General features: G+C 42.7%; 1 protein-coding gene across 2 annotated transcripts in view; it reads right to left on the bottom strand.

The window, feature by feature from the left end:
• Positions 1–19,281, bottom strand: part of ZYG11B (zyg-11 family member B, cell cycle regulator) — a 49,493-nt gene that overhangs the window by 16,579 nt on the left and 13,633 nt on the right. For both annotated transcript variants that reach the window (XM_075935985.2, XM_075935986.2), the window contains exons 2-5: positions 16,873–17,038; positions 12,788–13,542; positions 4,941–5,081; positions 2,932–3,108 (exon numbers count right to left, since the gene is read on the bottom strand). In XM_075935985.2, coding sequence (XP_075792100.1) covers positions 2,932–3,108; positions 4,941–5,081; positions 12,788–13,542; positions 16,873–17,038 — 1,239 coding nt within the window. The remainder of the gene's footprint in view (positions 1–2,931; positions 3,109–4,940; positions 5,082–12,787; positions 13,543–16,872; positions 17,039–19,281) is intronic.

Raw genomic sequence — 19,281 nt, 5'->3', positions numbered from 1 at the left:
GTACCATAGTTTTGTACCTAAAACATTTCTTCTTCTTACAATTAAACTCTATGTTCCAATGAAGTGGGAGAAAGCGTTCAAATAAAATAAAATAATCTGTAACTTTCTTTAAAGCTATATCCCAAAATACAGAGCACTCTAGACCAATTAGCCTACCATAATTAATGAGATCTGCAAATTGTTCACAATCTCTGAAATCCAGACGATAAAAATGGTTATTTATTGTCAGAGGAAAATACTAGAAAATCTTTGGAAGAGGACAAAAAAATGGATTTATCAATATTGTCTAGACTAGTGATACTCAGTGGTTTGGGTCAAATTAGCGATCAAGTGTGCCAGTGTGAATAACTGTAAATAATATATAATCAACTAAATATTATTCTCTCAGCAAATGAGTTAATAATTTAGTGCAAGCTGATATTCTAATTCATTAACATAGTAAAAGCATCCTGATAGTTTATTAATGAAATCAGAGTTCTTTAAGAGCCTGTGCTGCAAAGAGACACAAGAGATATATTAAAGAGCCAGTTGCGACTCACAAGCTATAGTCTGACTGTAGGCCAAAGGCGAAAAGGAAACACTGTACCAGATATTAAAAACAGGAGGGGGGGGGGCGGTTAAACCATCTGGCAACCCTACGTGAGACTCTCCCAAAACATACTGCTGAGACTGGCAGCCTCCTTCATTATATCAGGCATATACTAACTTTCGGGAAAAGGTAGGCATTCATTCCTCACAATCTGTAGAATGGGATACAACTCCCACATCTTTAACCTAGCTTAACCTCTTTGAAACAAGGCACAAGCAAATCCTAAGAGGTCTGCTACTACTTTGCTGCTCATCATCCAAAATGAGTTTTGTAATGAAGGACTATACAAAAAGTTTCTACATTCCTCTTTGGAGGGAAGCTTTCCTCCAATACGTTATATTACACATGCTTTACTAAGCAATAACCCACAGGCATCATTGTAGGGAGAAATGGTACTGGTATATCCAAAATCTTCCACCAGAAACTTCAGGGCTGTTTTTGTTAAGGACAACATAATCAGTTCTGGACTTTTACTTAACTCAATCCTGCCTGAAAAATACTGATGTTAGATATCATGTATTTTAGTAATCAGAGGCAGCAGCGCAGGATGGCAGGCGTAGCCGGTCTCCGAGGGGAGCTGGTTTTAAAGTTGGCTCCCTGCACAAACTGGCTCCTGCTTGCTAGCCTGTGCTGCTCCCTCTGATATAGAAGCAGTAGCACAGAGCAGATGCAGCAGCCCCTGTCTACTGGATCCTGAGCTCCCCACGACCAGAGGTTGCTCTGGCATCCCACAGGCTCCCCCCCCTACACTGCTGCCTCTGGAGCTCATAAGGAGCCAGCTTTTAAATCAATTGCCCCCAAGCACCAGCTCCTGGCTCCCCCCACCGCCTCTATGGCAGGCAGTAAGGAGGGGGCAGGGAGGCGGTTCTGTCCCTGCCAGCTCCCCATGTGTACTGGCTCCCACCTGCACCCCCATGCTGCTGCCTCTGATACAGAGGCAGCAGCACAGAGTGTGTCTGTGTGGGAGAGCGGGGACAGGCAACTCTTCATGAGCCGATATGTGTGAGGAGCCAGCTCCCTGTGTTTACCAGCTCCCGTCTCTCCCATTCAACCTCCACTGGAATGAGCATGGATGGGGAGCGGTCTTAAAAGCCAGCTCCCCATGGGCACCAGCTCCTGCCTCCACCTTGCTGCCTCTGATATAGAGGCAGCAAGGGTGTTTGTGTACGTGTAGTTGTTTGGATTAATTGAGAAAGCCCAGGCTTATCAGTTAATCGTTTAAATGACTATATGCTAACATCCCTACTGGATAATAGTATCATGGTGATCACAACTGGACCATAGTTGTCAGATAGCTAAATGGTGATATATCTCCTGTTTGTCCTTTCTGTTCTGGTTCTGTTTTCTGCTGTGTGAAGAAATGTTTAGCACAGTTACTGAGTTTTGTGCATACAATAGTCAACAGAGATGTCAATAGATACTATTCTTTTATTTGCCTCTTCTTGTCCTACTTCATTTATTAGTCTGAGTCAAGTAAAATAAAGTCTTTAAAAAAAAAGCGCCATGCTAGAGGAACATTGCTTCTACATACTGCGCTCTTAGGGTACATCTACACTACAAGGTTTTTTGCTCAAAACGGCCATTTTTTGCACAAAAACCGGCGGAGTGTCCACACCACAAGTGCGTTTTTGTGCCAAAAAAAAAAAAAAAAAAAAAAAAGACAGAACAAAGGGCTTTTGCCAGCAGAGTTATTCTTCTCCCCACGAGGAATAACTCCTTTTTGCACTACAGCTCTTGCAGCATACACAAAGCCTTACAAGGCAGAGAGTTCAACAAGGCAGTGATCCAGGAATGCAGAAGTCAAGGACAGAAAAATCACCAGACATTCTTTGCCCATGTTTGGGTCAGTGAGAAAGTGCATCTATTAGTACCTGTGAAGTGGAAATCTCATTGTGCAGCGATGCAGTTCATAGCAATAGTACAGTCACTGTGAGTTAAATATCAAACTGCACCTCTACAAGTCTTGTCCCTGTATCATTATATTAAGGTACTGCAGTCTAAGAGGAAAAGTGTCACAAGGAACCACCTTTCAAGTCACTATATATGAGGTGTGCATACTGTACATAGATATTTGGGTACATCTGTTTAAGGCCATCACTGAGATGGAGTCAAACCTTGCTTCATCTCTATTAAGTTTATATAGTTTTGCAACATCTACGGGTATGGTTAAATTGCCAGAAAGTTTACAAGAGAAATGAGGCTCTATTTATATTGCAGTCAGTCAATACTTTATAGCATTAAAGTGTTTTCAAAGAAGAAACATCACAGCACTTGGGCTATCTATTATTAAACCTCCTGTTATGAAGAAAAATTCACAGTAAAACGAAACCGAATATTTTTACCTGTTGATGGTTGGGAAAATGTTCCATCGCCTTAAGAAGTAAGTGAGTGACATCAGCCAGTAGTCTAACAGGCATGCCTGCTGCTAAATCTTGCTTGGTTAAGTTAAACACACATGCGCTTGCTGCTAACTGCACTGGCAAGTTCAGAGGGTGATTTCGCATTCCAATAACCACAAGCTGAAAGGAAAAAAAAATTCACATTATGCATAAATCCACATACTGAAGAGCAATCCTGGATCACTTGGCACCAGAAGATGTGATTTGGTGCACCACCATTCCTCCCTACCTCTCACTCAATTCAGCAACCCAATGACTGACATTTCAGTTTCCAGAAAGAGCTTTTATATTTTTGCTCAGTCATTTTAAGCAGATAACTTACATTACCCAGAGCGCTTTACACCAGTTGCATCAATCTCGCAACAGAGATGTTGCATGTTTTGCAACAGATGGAGGCAGTTCTTATAACCCAGGCTGCTGCAGTCACCACACAGAACAGAAACACACTTCCAGAATTTATCCATCTTATACCCACTACTGAAACATAGGAAAGATACAGTACTGTCCTGTTGGTAGGTAATCACTGCATGCTTAGCACTACTACAGAAAGAAAGTTGCCAGTTTAACAGCACCTTATAGCTATCCCTTTCAGATTGTTTCTGGCTTTTTAAATTTGTCAAATACCTTATACACATGGAAAGAGAAGAGCAATCGTTGCTGGTTCTTGAATACCCAATCTCTTTGACATTGACACTAACATACTCAAGCAGCAATATCTCCCAGTAAACACAGTCAAGCTATAACAATCACATATATAATAATCATATAGAATAAAGTTTTCTTAGAGTCATTTGTTTAACTTGAAAGATGTTGATCAATGATCTTTTCTATTAGAATACTCAACCTCTCTGATATTTCTTTCCATTGGAAGGATAAAGATTGAGCTGAACTACTTCTGGGTTCTCCAATGATAAAAAGCTAGTGATCTAAGGATAGGCTGTTAGTCTAAAATGGGAAAGGCAATACTTTTTGATGAGGGGCCAGTCCAAGAGCCACACTTTATTATGGATGAGGTGTTGGGTCTGGGACAGAGGTTAGGTACAGAAGAGAACTTGGGGTAGGGAATGAGGGTGCAGGAGAGGGTGGAAGTCTGAGAGACAGTGTGGGTGAAGGAGGGGAGGCTGTAACCTGGGGCAGGGTCCGGAAAAGGGTATGCGTGCAGGAGAGGATTCTGGACTGCGGGAGGGATGTAGGAATGGATGCAGGGTCTGGGAGGGAGTTGGGTGTGCCAGAGACAGGCTCTGTGTCCTTACCTAAGCAGAGGCCAGCAGCACTCTCAAGCAGGATTCCCTACCTGCCAGCAGCCCCCAGCTGATTGTTCCATGTGGCTTTCTGAACTGTTGGGGTAAAAGAGGGGAACTGGACAATAGAAGCTGAGAGAATTTTCAGGGGGTGGGGGGGGAGGGGCCGTGGCAGTTCACAACACCTCAACCCCTCCTCCACACTGAGCAGCTAGCCACTTTGAGCAGCATTGCTCCATGCCACAGGAGTGAGCAGGCTGGATTAAAAGGTTTGGTGGGCCTATCCCTGGTCTAAATTCCTACAGGTAACTCAATAGCCTATCTTTAAGCAATACTTGTTCAATATTTAGCATGTCATGATGCAATATTAGAATAATCTCCTAAGCCATGTTTACAAGTATTTATTATAAAATTAATTCAAACTGCTGCAGGATTAGTTTGCTACCTCATTTCACAGGAAAATCAATCATTTTGCATTTTCCACAGCACTATCACATAAATCACTTTCACTTGGAACATTTAAAAAAAAAAAGGCTTAATGATTTCTACTAAACCTCTTATGCAATATCAAGCAACTAAATTTGCAGAAGAAAGCTACATAACAGACCTTAGAATTCACAGTACTGTATATTATAAGCTTTCCAGGTGTTCATCTGAAGTTAAATTTACAGAAGAAAGAAAGAATTTCTCATCAGCAGTATACTGTCTTACCTTTAAAATTTCAGGTTTTGTTTTTTCCATAATGTGTGTAAGGCTAAATAGATGAAAGAGTGCTTCCCTCACAAAGAATGCCCGCTCACTGTACCGTTTCAGTGCTTCAGAAATTTGAGTTTCATTTGCTTCTCCAGACACCTGGGAACAGAAAAGTTTATTTCAATTTTTTTAAAGCTGTTATTGCTTTATTTCAGAATTTGATTTTTCTTAATTATGTAAAACTATTTTTCCAAAGCTGGAGGCATTTTATCCAAATCTCTGCGCTTTTAATATTTCATCTACCTAATACATTGTCTATGCAGCCCAGAGCTAGACATTTTAACATTCCTCACGTAAGATATACATTGTACACAATAAACAGGGCCCTACCACATTTACAGTCCATTTTGGTCAATTTCATGATCATAGGATTTTAAAAATCATAAATTTCATTATTTCAGATATTTAAATCTGAAATTTCACAATGTTGTCACTGTAGGAGTCCTGACCAAACTCTGAAGGTAACTGCATGGAAGTAAGTGTGGCAAGGTATGGTATTGGTGCCCTTACTTCTGCACTACTGCTAGAGGGGCACTGCTTTCAGAGCAGAGCACCTGGCCAGCAGACACTGCTGTCTAGCCCAGTGTTTCTCAACCAGTGATATGAGTACCCTTAGGGGTACTCAAGAGAAATTTGGGGGGTACATCAACAACTGAAATTTAGAGAAAACTGAATTTTGGTTTTAAGTTTTACAGAGCTTTATTATTTTTGTACTTTTTACACCCAAAAATTTCATCGCCCGCCCAGCTACGATTAAGTTGTTTAAACAAATGTGTTGCAATGGTAGAAAACAAAATTGTGTGTGTCTGAGAACTGTAGATACTGGGGGTACTTATTGTTTTTTTTGAAAAAAGGATACTTTATTTAAAAAAAAAAAAGTTGAGAAACACTGCTCTAGCCATCCAGCTCTGAAGATAGTGCAGAAGTAAGGGTGGCAGTATCACCCTACAATCTACAGAGGGATGGACGAGGAGCTGCCCTAACCCCCCGGGCATGAGGGTGGGGGATCTGCTCTCTGCCCAGCCCTCCAGTTAACCACTTACCCCATAAGCATATCAGTAAGACATGTGCTTACCAGGTAACTGGTTAACCTTTTACATCCCTACTATAAATCAAAACTCGGCTTCAATCCAGTCTTTGACCTGAGCTCCCTGTAACCAACAGGCAGGAAGAGTGTTGCTCCATAACCAATTAAATGTTGCTGGTGTCAATATTTTGCCTCATAAGCAAGTATCACATGATCTACCACCAGATGGGTACACACTGCTGCTGAAGCCAATAAATGTGATGCAATTTTTTTAGCTGCAAGTGGTGCTTTTTTCAGCCTCACCAAGGAGAGAAAGCTTCACCCTTTTCTGCAGGTTACTAATTAGCTCGATTAATAGAGTTCTGGGAAACTACCAATGAGAAATATCTTAGATCCTATATTCACTTACAAATATATACAAGAAAAAAAATAGACATTCTTAAAGCCTAGACTTCAGCTCAACTTGCTAACTCATCTGAAAAAAAAAAAATCACAATTGCCTGCACTAGAATTCACTTTTAATTAATTAACTTAAGCATCAGAACAAACTGCTGTAGGGGGTTGTGTAACCTTTGTCACAAAGAGGTTTTTAAGAACAGGTTAGACAAGCACCTGTCAGCAATGATTTAATTACAGGCAGTCCCCAGGTTACGTACAAGATAGGGACTGTAGGTTTGTTCTTAAGTTGAATTTGTATGCAAGTCGGAACTGGTACATATTGTACCCCAGGTGTCCCCGATTCAGCCGCTGCTGAAACTGACCAGCGGCTGACTACAGGAAGCCCGAGGCAGAGCTGCTTTGCCCTGGGGTTCCTGGAACCAGCCGCTGATCAGTTTCAGCAGCAGCTGACTTGGGGACACCTGGGGTAGAGCAGCTGTGGTGCTGCCAGGTTGGTCCCCGCAGCGCCGAGGTGCGGCGCTGCGGGGACCAACCCGGCAGCGCCCCAGCTGCTCTGTCCCCGGCGTCCAGATTCAGCCGCTGTTGAAAGTGACCAGCAGCGGCTGAATCAGACACGCCTGGGGCAGAGCAGCTGGAGTGCTGCTGGGTTGGTCTGGTAGCTCCGACCCTTGGTGCGGAGGGACCAACCCAGCAGCCCCCAGCTGCTCTACCCCAGGCGTCCTGATTCAGCCGCTGCTGAAACTGACCAGCAGTGAGAAAAGCCTGGTCTGCTGGGGGGGGGGGGGGGGGGGGGGAGGAAAACGCACTAGCTGCGCCCCGCCCCCCCCCAGCAGACCAGGCTTTTCTCACCGCGGAGGACAAGGCCGCCGGGACCGCAGCGCGTCCCGGCGGTCCCGCCGCCCGCGTCCTCCGCAGCGAGAAAAGCCGCTCCGCGTCTCCCTGGTCTGCCCAGGGGCCCCCCAGCAGACCAGGGAGATGCGGAGCGGCTTTTCTCGCCGCGGAGGACGCGGGCGGCAGGACCGCCGGGGCGCGTCTTGGCAGTCTGCTGGGGGGGGGGGGCAGTGCAGCTAGTGCGGGGTTCCCTCACCCCGTTTGTAAGTAGGGATCCGACATAAGTCGGATCCACGTAACCCGGGGACTGTCTGTATTACTTAGCCCTGCCTCAAGAGCTGGGAATTGGACTAGATTACCTATTGAGGTGCCTTTCAGTCCAACATTTCTAGGAGTTCATAAAACTTGGGTTAAGAATTTGGGGGGGGGGGAGGGAGAGGAGGGCTAGGCAGTCAAGAAAATAATTTAGGCTTTGAATTGTTTTACTTACTGGGGGTCAGAGCGCTGGCTCAGTCATACACCAAGAAAGTTAATTCACCTCAGGATATTTGTTTTTCTCCTTTACAAACTGCCCAGAGACTGCATTTGATGTGGTTTATATAAAATAGTTTACAGTCAATCATTAATCCAGTGTTCTATACCTCATATTGTTTGGGGCAAACAAATCTCTCAGATCTTGCTGCCAGACCAGGAAATCTTTCATATAACGGTGTTCTAAGAGATGCTGTTGCCATGTTTTTTACTTACCCTACTGATAAAATACTGAATAGATCATCACTAGACAATGTTGCATTTTGCATGTTTAAAAAAACAACAAAAAAAAAAAAACACACCACACCACACCCACACACCAACCACTATTTGGAATTCTTATGTCCAGCTTCACATCTGTCTCAGACGCTACATTACCTACAGTTATTGGTTTATCTTAAGATACTTCATAAAGAAGTTTTGCTGGACTGTTATACAATTGTTCTAATCTCACTGTAAATTACTGTGGGTGCCTACTGTTTATTCTTACATGGTTTCAATACAAAAAACAGCTGCTCACACTTATTAGCTGACATTTCAATATAACTGAATTTAGATCTAAAAACCATTATGGAGCTGGTACAACATAATCTTGAGAAACCTAAATTATACAAAAACATGTTATGACGAAAAAGCCTTTATTATAGATTATTTGGTTCTGGTATTATTCCCTACAAAAAGCATTCAATACCCACATGGGAATGTCCTTTTGAGTTAAGGAGAGACTAAATAAAGTCACTTACCAGGTACAGAAACCCTATAGTCAGGGGTTATTTCAAAGCACACATACATATTAACAGCATGATAGATCATCTTAACAGAGAGGCTATAGAAAACACGATGTGCAAATGAGGAACACAAATTATCGCCTCTCCTAGACTTAAGTTTTGTCAACAAAACTTGGTAGTGTAGATCAGTGGTTCCCAACTTTTTTATGCTAGGGACTAGCAAACCCATTCACAAACCTTTGGCAGACCTGTTGCACACTATTTACATATTCATTATAAAAATAATGAATATGCAAGCAATGTTACCTGACCACCTAGCCCCAACCCAGCCCCTTGCTCCCCAGTGCCTAACACCCTGACCCTCCACCCCTACACCCCATGCCCTTTGACCCTTTAACCTCAGACACCTATAGCCCATGCCAACACCCTCTTGCCCTGTGACCCCACTTCGCCCTCAATCAGCATCCCTTTGCGCCCCCCTCCACAACACTCCCAAGAGCGAGGCTGCGCCCCTAGGGAGCGTGGCTGTTACTGCCACGTGGAAAGGGGAAGCAGCTGTTGGCAGCCTGTGTGCACGCTCCCTCCCCAATCGCGTCTTGCACACCACCCATGGGTAGGGGGCAGGGAGCGCGGAACTCCTGCCAGACCACCATTACCAAGGGGGGGGAGAAGAAAGGGAGGTGCTGCCTCTTCCGGCTGCCACCTCAGACCCACTGCCGGCAAAAGCAACCGCATGGTTAGAGCGCCGAGCCCCAGCTGGCTGCCGTTACTGAGGGAGGGAGTGAGGCACCTCCTCCTGATACCGCCTCAGCACTGCTCCCCGGCAAAAGTGTCTGCACGAATAGGGAGAGCGGCCGTTGGTGGCGTGTATGCTCCCTCCTCCTACGTGTCGCCTCCTTCCCCCAGTGTGGAGGAGGGAGGAAGGAGTCTTCTTCTCCACTTTCTCCTGCCGTGACTCAGTCACCATGGCTGCCGGAGCTGAGCCACCATGAACAGCTGGCCTGCCGTGAACAGCTGACTTGAGCTTCAGCAGCCGCAGCAGCCTGCAGGTCGTGGCCCAGCAGCTGGGAACCGCTGGTGTAGACATGCCCTATGTCAACACCCAAATGTCAACAAAACAAAAATCGCTTTATAGGAGTATTAAACGTATCGAGAAGTTTGAGAACAAGGCAGACGATGTCTTATCCAGAAAATATGGGGCAGAGGTGAAGCTCACATCAAGGCCTGCATCCAAAACACACAAGGAGTGTGTAACAACTGGAGAACAGGAATATGAACCCTGAATGTCACACTCCTCCATGTCAGAACACCCATTTTTTACATTAATACCATGCACATAATACTTATTAATGTAGCTCATACATTACACCTAACATAGGTCTATCCAGTCTTGAAGCCAATTGTGATCTTCCTAAAAGGCAGCTGGGTTATTCATAATGTTGCCTGTCAAATGATTGCCAGAGGACTGTCTAAATAATGGTTCAAGAAATAAGCGGGCAGTGAAGTTTGTCACTTCATCACTATTCTGGGCTTATCATCATCAACATGCTGACTGATTCATAATGTGAAAAGAACAGCATGCCTGTGAGATTTATTAAAACAAGGAATTTGGGGACAAATTCTTCCTTACTCTCACAACAGTCATTCCCATTCTTGGTGGCAATGAAAAACAAAACCACCAGTCCTTTGGTCAATGATGTCCTCTATGTCACTAAAACTAGCAAGATACCTATCCGCCTCTGCCAGCAATACACATAGGAGTATGATTAGACATAACACGGATTTTGGAAAAACTGGAGGATTGTTCTTTAGTGATGGGCAACACCTCCTGACCACCACGATTTTCTGATATTACTAAAGGATTTGCTCTCTTCAACAGAATAAATCAATGCATATAAGCAAATCTAAATCATGCCATATTCCAAGCCCTGCTCAATCTCCTCTCAAGTCTGCTCTTGCTCAGCTTTATATCCCTTGTGCTTCACCATGGTTCTATGACATTAAAGACTCATGCACGGTCAGAGATAATTGTTTCAGAAATCACTTCGCACATCTCTCTTCACTTCCTAGGTCCTACTGCGGTGAATACAGGAGGGTTCCATACACGCTCCAGGTAAGATGGAATGGAGAAAGATATTCTAAGTCCGTGGTCACCAACAGGTCAATCGCGATCTACTGGTCGATCATGAGGCCTCGACCAGTCGCTCGCGAGGCATCCTGTCCGCCCCGCTCCCATTTCCCTCCCACCCCCCAGAAGCCTCACTACTTCCCTCAAGAGAAAACGGAGGTAGTGTCAGCTTCAGAAGTCCTGCAGCTTAGCGCCACTTCCAGCAATTCCAGAAGTGTGCTAGCTGCTCTGCCGGGTGTATTGTGGGAGGGAACATTGGCTCCCTGCACCGCACAGAAGGGGTGAGTCAGCCCCGCAGGAGGCGTGCAGGGGGTTTCCCAGCACGTGCGGGGGGGTTGGCCCCGGGACAAGCGCACGCAAGGCTTCCCTGCACCAGAGGGGGAGGGGGTTGGTCCTGGGGCAGACACGCGCTGGTTTCCCTGGGGGGGGGGGGGGGAAGGGGAAAGAGAATCCTGGAAGGAGGCAGATGCAGGGGACTCTCTGCCTCCACTGGCACCCCACTCCCCAGCCCCCACTCCACAGCCACGGAACGCTGTCCCCACTCCCCTATCCCTAGCCACAGAACTCTGTCCCCAGCTACAGAACTCTGTCCCTATTCCCGTCCCCACTCCCCGAACTCTGTCCCCACTCCCATCCCCACTCCCGAACTCCGTCCCCACTGGCACCCTGTCCCCAGCTGCAGAAACCTGTCCCCACTGGCACTCTGTCCCCTGCTGCAGAAACCTGTCCTCTGCCCTCCCAGCATCCTGTTCCCTCTCCTCTGCCCCCAGCCGCAGAACTCTGTCCCCCCAAAATGTATAATTATAAATGCTTCATTTTAGATTTAAATAGCATGAATAAAAAACAGACCATTTATTTCATAACTATAAACACGTGATTTTAATTGTATGTATCGCATAATTTAAAAATAAACTGTTTATCAGAGTTTGTAAGTAAGGGCTGGGGATAGCAAGTGTTGGACAGGAGAAGAATAGAGAGGGTGGGGCTTCAAGGAAGGGGCCTGTTCTGAGATTTAAAAAGTGATCTTGGGTGTAAAAAGGTTGGAGACCACTGTTCTAAGAGTAGAGTGGTGGATCTATACTCCCGAAGGACTCCCGGCCCAACTATCAGGAAGCATGAAGGATCCAGTCTGTGAGAGGAGCCAGTTTAGAAAACAACTCCCTACACAGATTGGCTGCCTGTTGCCCCATGCCACTGCCTCTGATAGAGAGGCAAAAGCACAGGGTGGCAACAGCCTGTCTGCAGGGGGTCCAACCTCTACAGGGACAGAGGCTGCTCCACATCCCACGGAGCACCTCTGTCCAAGGGAAGCTCAGGCCCGTCACAGACAGAGGCTGCTTTACGGCAGCCTCCCCTGCCCTGCCCGTGCTGTTGTCTCTGATAGAGGCAGCAGTGTGGAGGGGAGCAGGGGCAGGTGGCAATTGCACCGTCCACCCCCAGCTGGCTCTTTAAGGAGGCAGCGCGGCCGGGGGTTGGATGGGGGTGAGGGGTAGGCGTAGGCAGGTCCACGGAGCTGATACACACAGGGAGCTGGCTTGAAAGTGGTTCCCTGCACGTATTGGCTCCAGTCTGCCCCCTCACCCTCCACCCTGTTGCCTATCTAACCTCGGCTTATTGGTTAATCCTGTAAACTACACAGATTTCCCTTCCTCTCCCCTTCCGATGTTGCCCATCAGAGGCAGCAGTGCGAGGGGCACCAACTCCCGCTCCCCACCCCTTTTCGCCTCTGATATAGAGAAAACAGGGGGAGGGGAGGAAATGCATGTAGTCAACAGGATTAGCCAATAAGCCTAGGATTATCAGTTAATTGTGTAGCTGTCTACATGATGACATCCCTACTTTATGCTACAGGTCATGCCTAGGAAACAGTTTATTATACCAATAAATTGTTTCAGACTATCCAGTGCTAAAGTCCTGTTTCCCTAGGTTTGAGATCTCAAAGCAGCACTTCAACATTCACAGACAGATATGGAAAAAAACAAAAACTTCCATTAAATAGGACCCAAATTTTGGCACAGAACAGTTACATAAAGGCCTAAGCTAGTTATTATCAATTGCCATTAACAAAAATACTATGATGGGAGATGGACCTATAATTTCATTTTGAAAGAGTCACACATTTGCTGTAATCCCAAATAGACTTAAAATTAAAAAGTCAAACCTTTAAGTTTCCTTCTCCTGTAAGGAACTCTGAGTAACCAGCATCAGTAGCAAGTAGTCCCACAAACTGCATTGTTGGTCGTTGTTGAATAAATGCTTCTACAGCTTCATCTGTAACATGCTTTCTTCCAGAAATGTCCAAAGACAAAAGGTTAGGTAAGATATCTTTCTGTTCCAGTAAACGAAGTGCTATATCTGATGTGAATTGTTTATCATCTGAAATATCAAGATGATTCAGATATTTTAGTTCTCTTAGGACATCCAAAATTTGTGTTGTTGTCATTTTCAAGCATTTCAGGTGGTGCATTGTCAAAGACTTAAGTTGATCCTTGCAGGTGAGGAGCGCAGTTATGTCCGTGACAGAGGTATTGGATATATCTAGACTTTCTAATCTTGGAAGTGATGCAACATCTGCTAAATCTTCATTGTAGAACAGAACATTGGTAATGCTCAAAGCACGAAGACCAGACAACTGATTGAAACACCTTTCGTATGGGTCCTCCAAGGAAAGAGTTAATGAGTTCAGCACAAGACATTGAAGGTTTTGTTGGATCCATTTATTGCTGCCAAGTCCACTTATGATGTCTGTGATTGTAATATCTGCATTCACCCCTGTAGCATCAAGTTCTACCAGTTTGTGATGGCAAAATGCTTTCCGGAAAGCCACTGCAGAGATTTTTGCTTTGCGGATACAAGCTCGTTTCAATCGCATCTGGTTGCCTCGGAAGATGCCCACAGTTCCATCGTTTAGAAGCCCTGTTAGAAAACAGCAATAAGTTTATGTTAAAAATACAGATTTTATTTTTTTTAAACCTAAAGAAGAAAAAATGACAACCGTTAACAAGAATAACTGGTTCATAACGACACTGACTGCAAACAATGTAGTTAAAATTAGGGAGTCTACCAAATTCACAGAGGTGAAAAATCATATCATGGACCACTAAATCTAATCTCCCCCATGAAGTCTGGTCTCTCGCTGCCCAGCTCTTACAGCGCTGCTGCAGCACAGAAGTGGCATGATATTGCCATCCTTACACTTATTTCTTCGTTGCTGCTAGCAGGCAGCATTGCCTTTGAAGCTAGGCACCTAGCCAGCAACCACTGTTCTCCGCTTGGTCTTCAGACTTGGCTGGTAGCCGTGGAGAAATAAGGGCAGCATATTATTGTCACCCTTACTTCTGTGCTACAGATTGTGGTGGGCTGCCATCAGAGCTGAGTGCCTGGGAGCAACTACCACACTCCTGGCACCCAGCTTCAGGAAACATTGCCACCACCAGCACTGCAAAAGTAAGAGTGGCAATATTCCAACTCCAATAAGATTAAGACCCCCTTTTGAGCCTGGGTCCATAGTTTGAGAAACTGGAGAAGTCACATGTTTTTACCCAGGTTGATCACAGCATAAACAGCAAATTTTGCTGCTGCGTTAATATGTAATTTTGTCATGATTTAAGTAAATCCCTAGTTAGCATGCAGCATACACAAAACCTAATCTGCTTCATATAAGACTGAAAAGTTAAATTGATAATTAACTCATTAAAAAAAACTTTATATTTGAGATGGATATTTAAACTAAAACCTGCATTTATACAGACCTACCACAAACTTATGAGAAACCGGTTAGAAATTTGACAAAAATTAAATTGGGGGGGAAAAAACCAATACATTTGGCTGCGGTTCCCCTCACCCTCTCTCTCTTCGCTGGTCTATATTAGAGGCCTGGAGTCGAATGTTAAAAATTGAAAACCTTCTCTAACCATATAAACAAAATAAAAATACAAAACAAAAAATCCCAGAACCATTACTTTTGTAAGTGGGACCCATATACTAAACAAAGCTAATGAAGCTCTTTTATACAACCTTCATACTCAGAATGCAACAGTTGTTCAGAAAGAGATTCAATTTAAAAAAAAAAAAAAAAAGACAGCTAGATAGCATTTAACAGCTTTTCAGGAAAGGAAAGAAGAATGCAGGGTGCAGAAGAGAGGGAAAGAAATTAGGTAGCATATAAAGTGTAACACAGGAGAAGACAAAAAAAGAGACAGACAATCCAGTTTTGGATTGCATAAGATGACATCAGAAGGCCAGTCTTCTGCAACATGATGGCGAGACCATAACCAAAATATCACGTTTGCTTCAAGAGCCCTTATTACCTGAAATATATTGTCAAATTGGAAGGAGTTCAGATATTTCTTATTTATATAATTCCAGAAACATGCTTACTGCTTTTAAATGCAGCTTTCAGGAAGGAGAGCCTCAGTTCCACTCCAGGGGTATGTCTAGACTACATGGCTCTGTCGACAGAGCCATGTAAACTAGACATACCCCAGGAGTAAATAAAGCTCAAAGCTCCTGACCAGAACAGTTTACAATTTATAACACGAAGAGGAGGGAAAAGAGCAGCTACAAAAAGGAATATTGTTGAATGGTGATTTTAAACATTCTTTGTTAATGCTAGAATGTAGATTTTTAAAATTTCTTCTTGTGTTATGTTTAATGGCTATGATTTCCATCATTAACTAGCAGTTAGTTCTTCTACAAGGGTGGGGACAGGCACTAGGCTTTACAGAAATTTTATAAGAGGTGTATTTTAGGAATAAAATGGAAGCATGCTGGACCAAGCAACAGAAAAGCAGTAATTAAGCAATTAAGCGGCTAGCACAGGGGTGGGGAACCTTTTTTGGGTCGGGGGTGGCACACAAGTGAGAAGCAAAGAAAAAACAAAACCTAATTGATTGAGAAGGACACTCTCCACATTCCCCTTGCACGCCAGATCTTAGGGGGCTCAAGCTAGGAGATTGTGTGCTCCAGCCCCGTGGGGGATGGCAAGGAGGTGGAGCACCAGTGCAAGCTCCCCAATGCTGTGAGAAGCCCTGAGCCCCAAGGGCTGGATCCAGATAAGGCAGGGGCCACATGCAGCCCCAGGACCTGAGGTTCCCCATCCCTGAGCTAGAGGGACTTATACAGAGGAAAGATTAAGTGAACCTTCTGCTTATTTGCTAAACTGTTTGCTTCACTGTTCTCACATACTATCAAGTTCTTTCTGCCCTGTTTATCTGCTTCATCCACCTATTACTTTCATGTCTGCCAGGGAGCTGGTGAGTACTTTGGAGCCAAGGCTATCTTCTTTGCTATTTTCTTTCATAGTGCCTAGCACAATACACCTGCAATCCTTAGTAGGTACTAATCTAATATAAATAACTGAAGTCTAGGGTCAGGATAACGGTCTACAAATATCATAAGGGGGTATATATTAAGACTGGATGGGAATTATTTAGGACAGTCCTTTGGTTAACATTACCCTGGAATTAGATGTAATTAAGAAAAAAAATCTCTCACTCTCAAATAAGAAATTCAGAAAAAAAAAATCAAAGTAATTTCTAGAACACTCCAATGTTACAACCTGTGCAGTACACTCTTTAAAATATGTTTTGTAGTGTTTTACCCAGTCAAATATCTGCAAACATAAGTTTTCCACTACTACTTTATGAGACTATACAATATACATACAGTTCTCCCATGCAAGCAGCTGTTTGTTTGTTTTTTACAGAAGGTCTAAAAAATTCCAAGTTAATGCCAAGTGCAAATCAGAAATGGGGTGGCCACCCTCCTCAAAAAACAGATTTTAGGGAAGGCATGTGTTAAGCCTGCATTTAATATATTGTTATAAAAAGAAAATAATAGTTTGAGAGCTTTTTGTAGTATATTCCCCAGTATGGTTTCGTCTTTTCAGCAAGGAAATACATTTTATGCACACTGTTTATTGTGCAACATGAAATAAATGAAGGTGTTAAAGCCAGATGACTTTATATGTAATTATGCAGATGCAGGATGGAGCACACAAGACAGATTTCAGTTTATTCCATGAAAGATACTACTGACATCTCCAAAAAGAAATGGACATTTTATCCAGAGGGCAGCTATTGAACCCTTCACTAGAAGCTGTGACAAAACCAAGAGATTCATTAAGAGAATGAGGAAGAGAGCTCATATGGCTCCAGTGCCAGATTCTACTAGATTATCAGGGGCTGCAACATCATATTCTAGTGAAAACCCTACAATGGCTGCTTTCGGAAATAAAGCTGTTACCATGAAATGCCATAGTCTGCAGCAGTCGATCAGCTACTTCTTGTGGAAATATTCCAGGCTCCTGCAAACATAGTGTTCCATCTTGCCTTTCTGTACAAAACTTCTCTAGGTGAGCAGTCAGAAAATTCAAGCAGATATCAAGTAAAGTATATGGAGATGCCTCCTCCTGTCATAAACAAAACACAACCAAATTAATGAGACAGTAGCGTTAAATCTGAAATACTGACCATGAATGATCAAACCCATTTATAAACATAGTATTTTGTACAATTTTTTACATAGTAAGTTTGTACATAGTATTTTAGCACAATTCTCATCACTAGAGGAAAGGGTAACATTACAAAATCTGAGGGGAACCCTATTACTAGGCATTCAATTTTAACTATTAAACTTCTCACTTTCCATCTGAAGAACAGCCTTTTAAATGTAATACATACATTTAATTACTGATTAATGACAATTACTAATCCTACAGTAATTTAATGGAATATACTGCATTATTTTGATGATGATGTTTCCATTCCTCCATTACAAACAAACAAACAAACAAACGAAACACAGGATTTTTAAAACCTATTAAAGAAACACTGAGCTCCCACCATGAACTCTCTGGTACAGAAACTTTGCTTTTGTTGGATACTGATAAATCATCTGCTAAAGCACAAAGCCAAAGTGCTGATTAGTTTATAATAGGGTGGATACAAATTGTTGTTTTTTTAAACAGGATAGATTTTTCTTTTTATAAATAAACCTATTTAAATTAAAATTTTGAAATAACTAATGTTAATGCCTATACATCATGCAACCTTAAAATCATTTAGATAAATAACAAAAATAATGCACTGGAATAATTAGTTCTTTTCAAATTTTTAATCAGTGTTGCTTTTGTAACAAACTCAGAAGAAAAATATCTTTAACTGTGAAAGTCAACTCAAATGTTATAAAATGTGTGTCACAATTTCATGCACTTCATTTAATAGCTATAATTTTTTGACCTTTGATAGAGCAAACATTGACATTTCACAAACGCAAGCACTTTCAATTTCTGTTTCAAAAGCTTTCGTTATTATACAAATGCTTTCATTACTATACAAAAACTTTTGCCTTCATCACTTTTAGCTTAGCAGCAGACCCAGAGGGAATATTAGTTTGAACAACCTCATCATTCAAAGTTAAGAAACTACTTGGCATCTGAGAAAGCTTATTATGGTTTTCCTTCTCCAATCTATAAATAAAAAACAGGTGGGAGACAAGGAGATCTACTAATTCTAAAATTTTGAAGATTAGGTGCCAAAATATCTTTGAAACATCTGATTTAAAAATGCAGATAAGTCACTAATTATAGTTAATTTTTCCTATGTTTAATAAATCATTTATTCTAAAAGAAAAATATATTGACAAACGTATTTCTTATATAACCGGCATCTTTAAGGCCGTTACATATAACTTAATAAAAATAATTAAAATATTTTTGTTCATTTTTAGTTGAATCCCAACTACCATCCAAATGCCTCTTGACACAAAGAGTAGAAAATTATCTGTTAAATAAGAAGTGCATCATTAACCATTTCCTAATGTGGTAAAAATTAAGAATTTGTACAACATATGTGGAGCGACATATATTTATATGCATTAAAGCAGTTAGTGTGTCCTCCTGATTAGCAAAAATATATTCAAAATGTAGAGTTAAGGCTATATTTAGATATGAGTCAACATGTTTAAATGGTTACACCAACCAATGAGAATAACATTGTCTTTACAAAAATAACTAAAAAGTATGCATGCAAAACAAGATTAAAATAAGTTTTAAATCAAGGTTTCTCAATGCTTATTTAAAATCAATCCATGCTGCTTCAAGCTTCCTAGAAATGAAGCGGTGAAATTTTAAAATAGCCTTCAAAGTAAGGAGCAGCATTCTATTACAGTTGAACCTCTTTAATCCAGCCACCCGGGAAAATAGGATATGCTGATTAAAAATTTTATCAGACTAGGGAGGGCTCTGTGGTATCTTGGCAAGAGGAGGGTGGGGGTGGGACCCTTACCTAGTGTCCCATTCTCCAGGGCACACATGGACAGAGTTGGCAACTGGGTTTGTTGCAGGGAGTGATTCCTGGGTTAGTGTTTCTGTTGTGGGGTTTGCGGTTGGTATATGTTTTAGGTTAGGGGTCTGTCTGTAACACTAACCCCGCAACCAAACCCTGCAATAAAGTCCATTGCCAACTTTGTCCTCCCATCTACCCAAGTAACACCATCATAGGACCTTACCGCATCAGCCATTACCATCAAAGGCTCGTTCACTTGTACATCTATTAATGTAATACATGCCATCATGTGCAAGCAATGCCCCTCAACCATGTACAGTGGACAAACTGAACCATTTCTATACAACAGACTAAATGGACACAAATT

Source organism: Pelodiscus sinensis, chromosome 9 (genome assembly GCF_052426305.1).
Source record: "Pelodiscus sinensis isolate ZL-2025 chromosome 9, ASM5242630v1, whole genome shotgun sequence".
NCBI lineage: Eukaryota > Metazoa > Chordata > Testudines > Trionychidae > Pelodiscus > Pelodiscus sinensis.
Note: the sequence above shows the minus strand (reverse complement) of the source record. Positions and strands in the feature narration are given on the sequence as shown.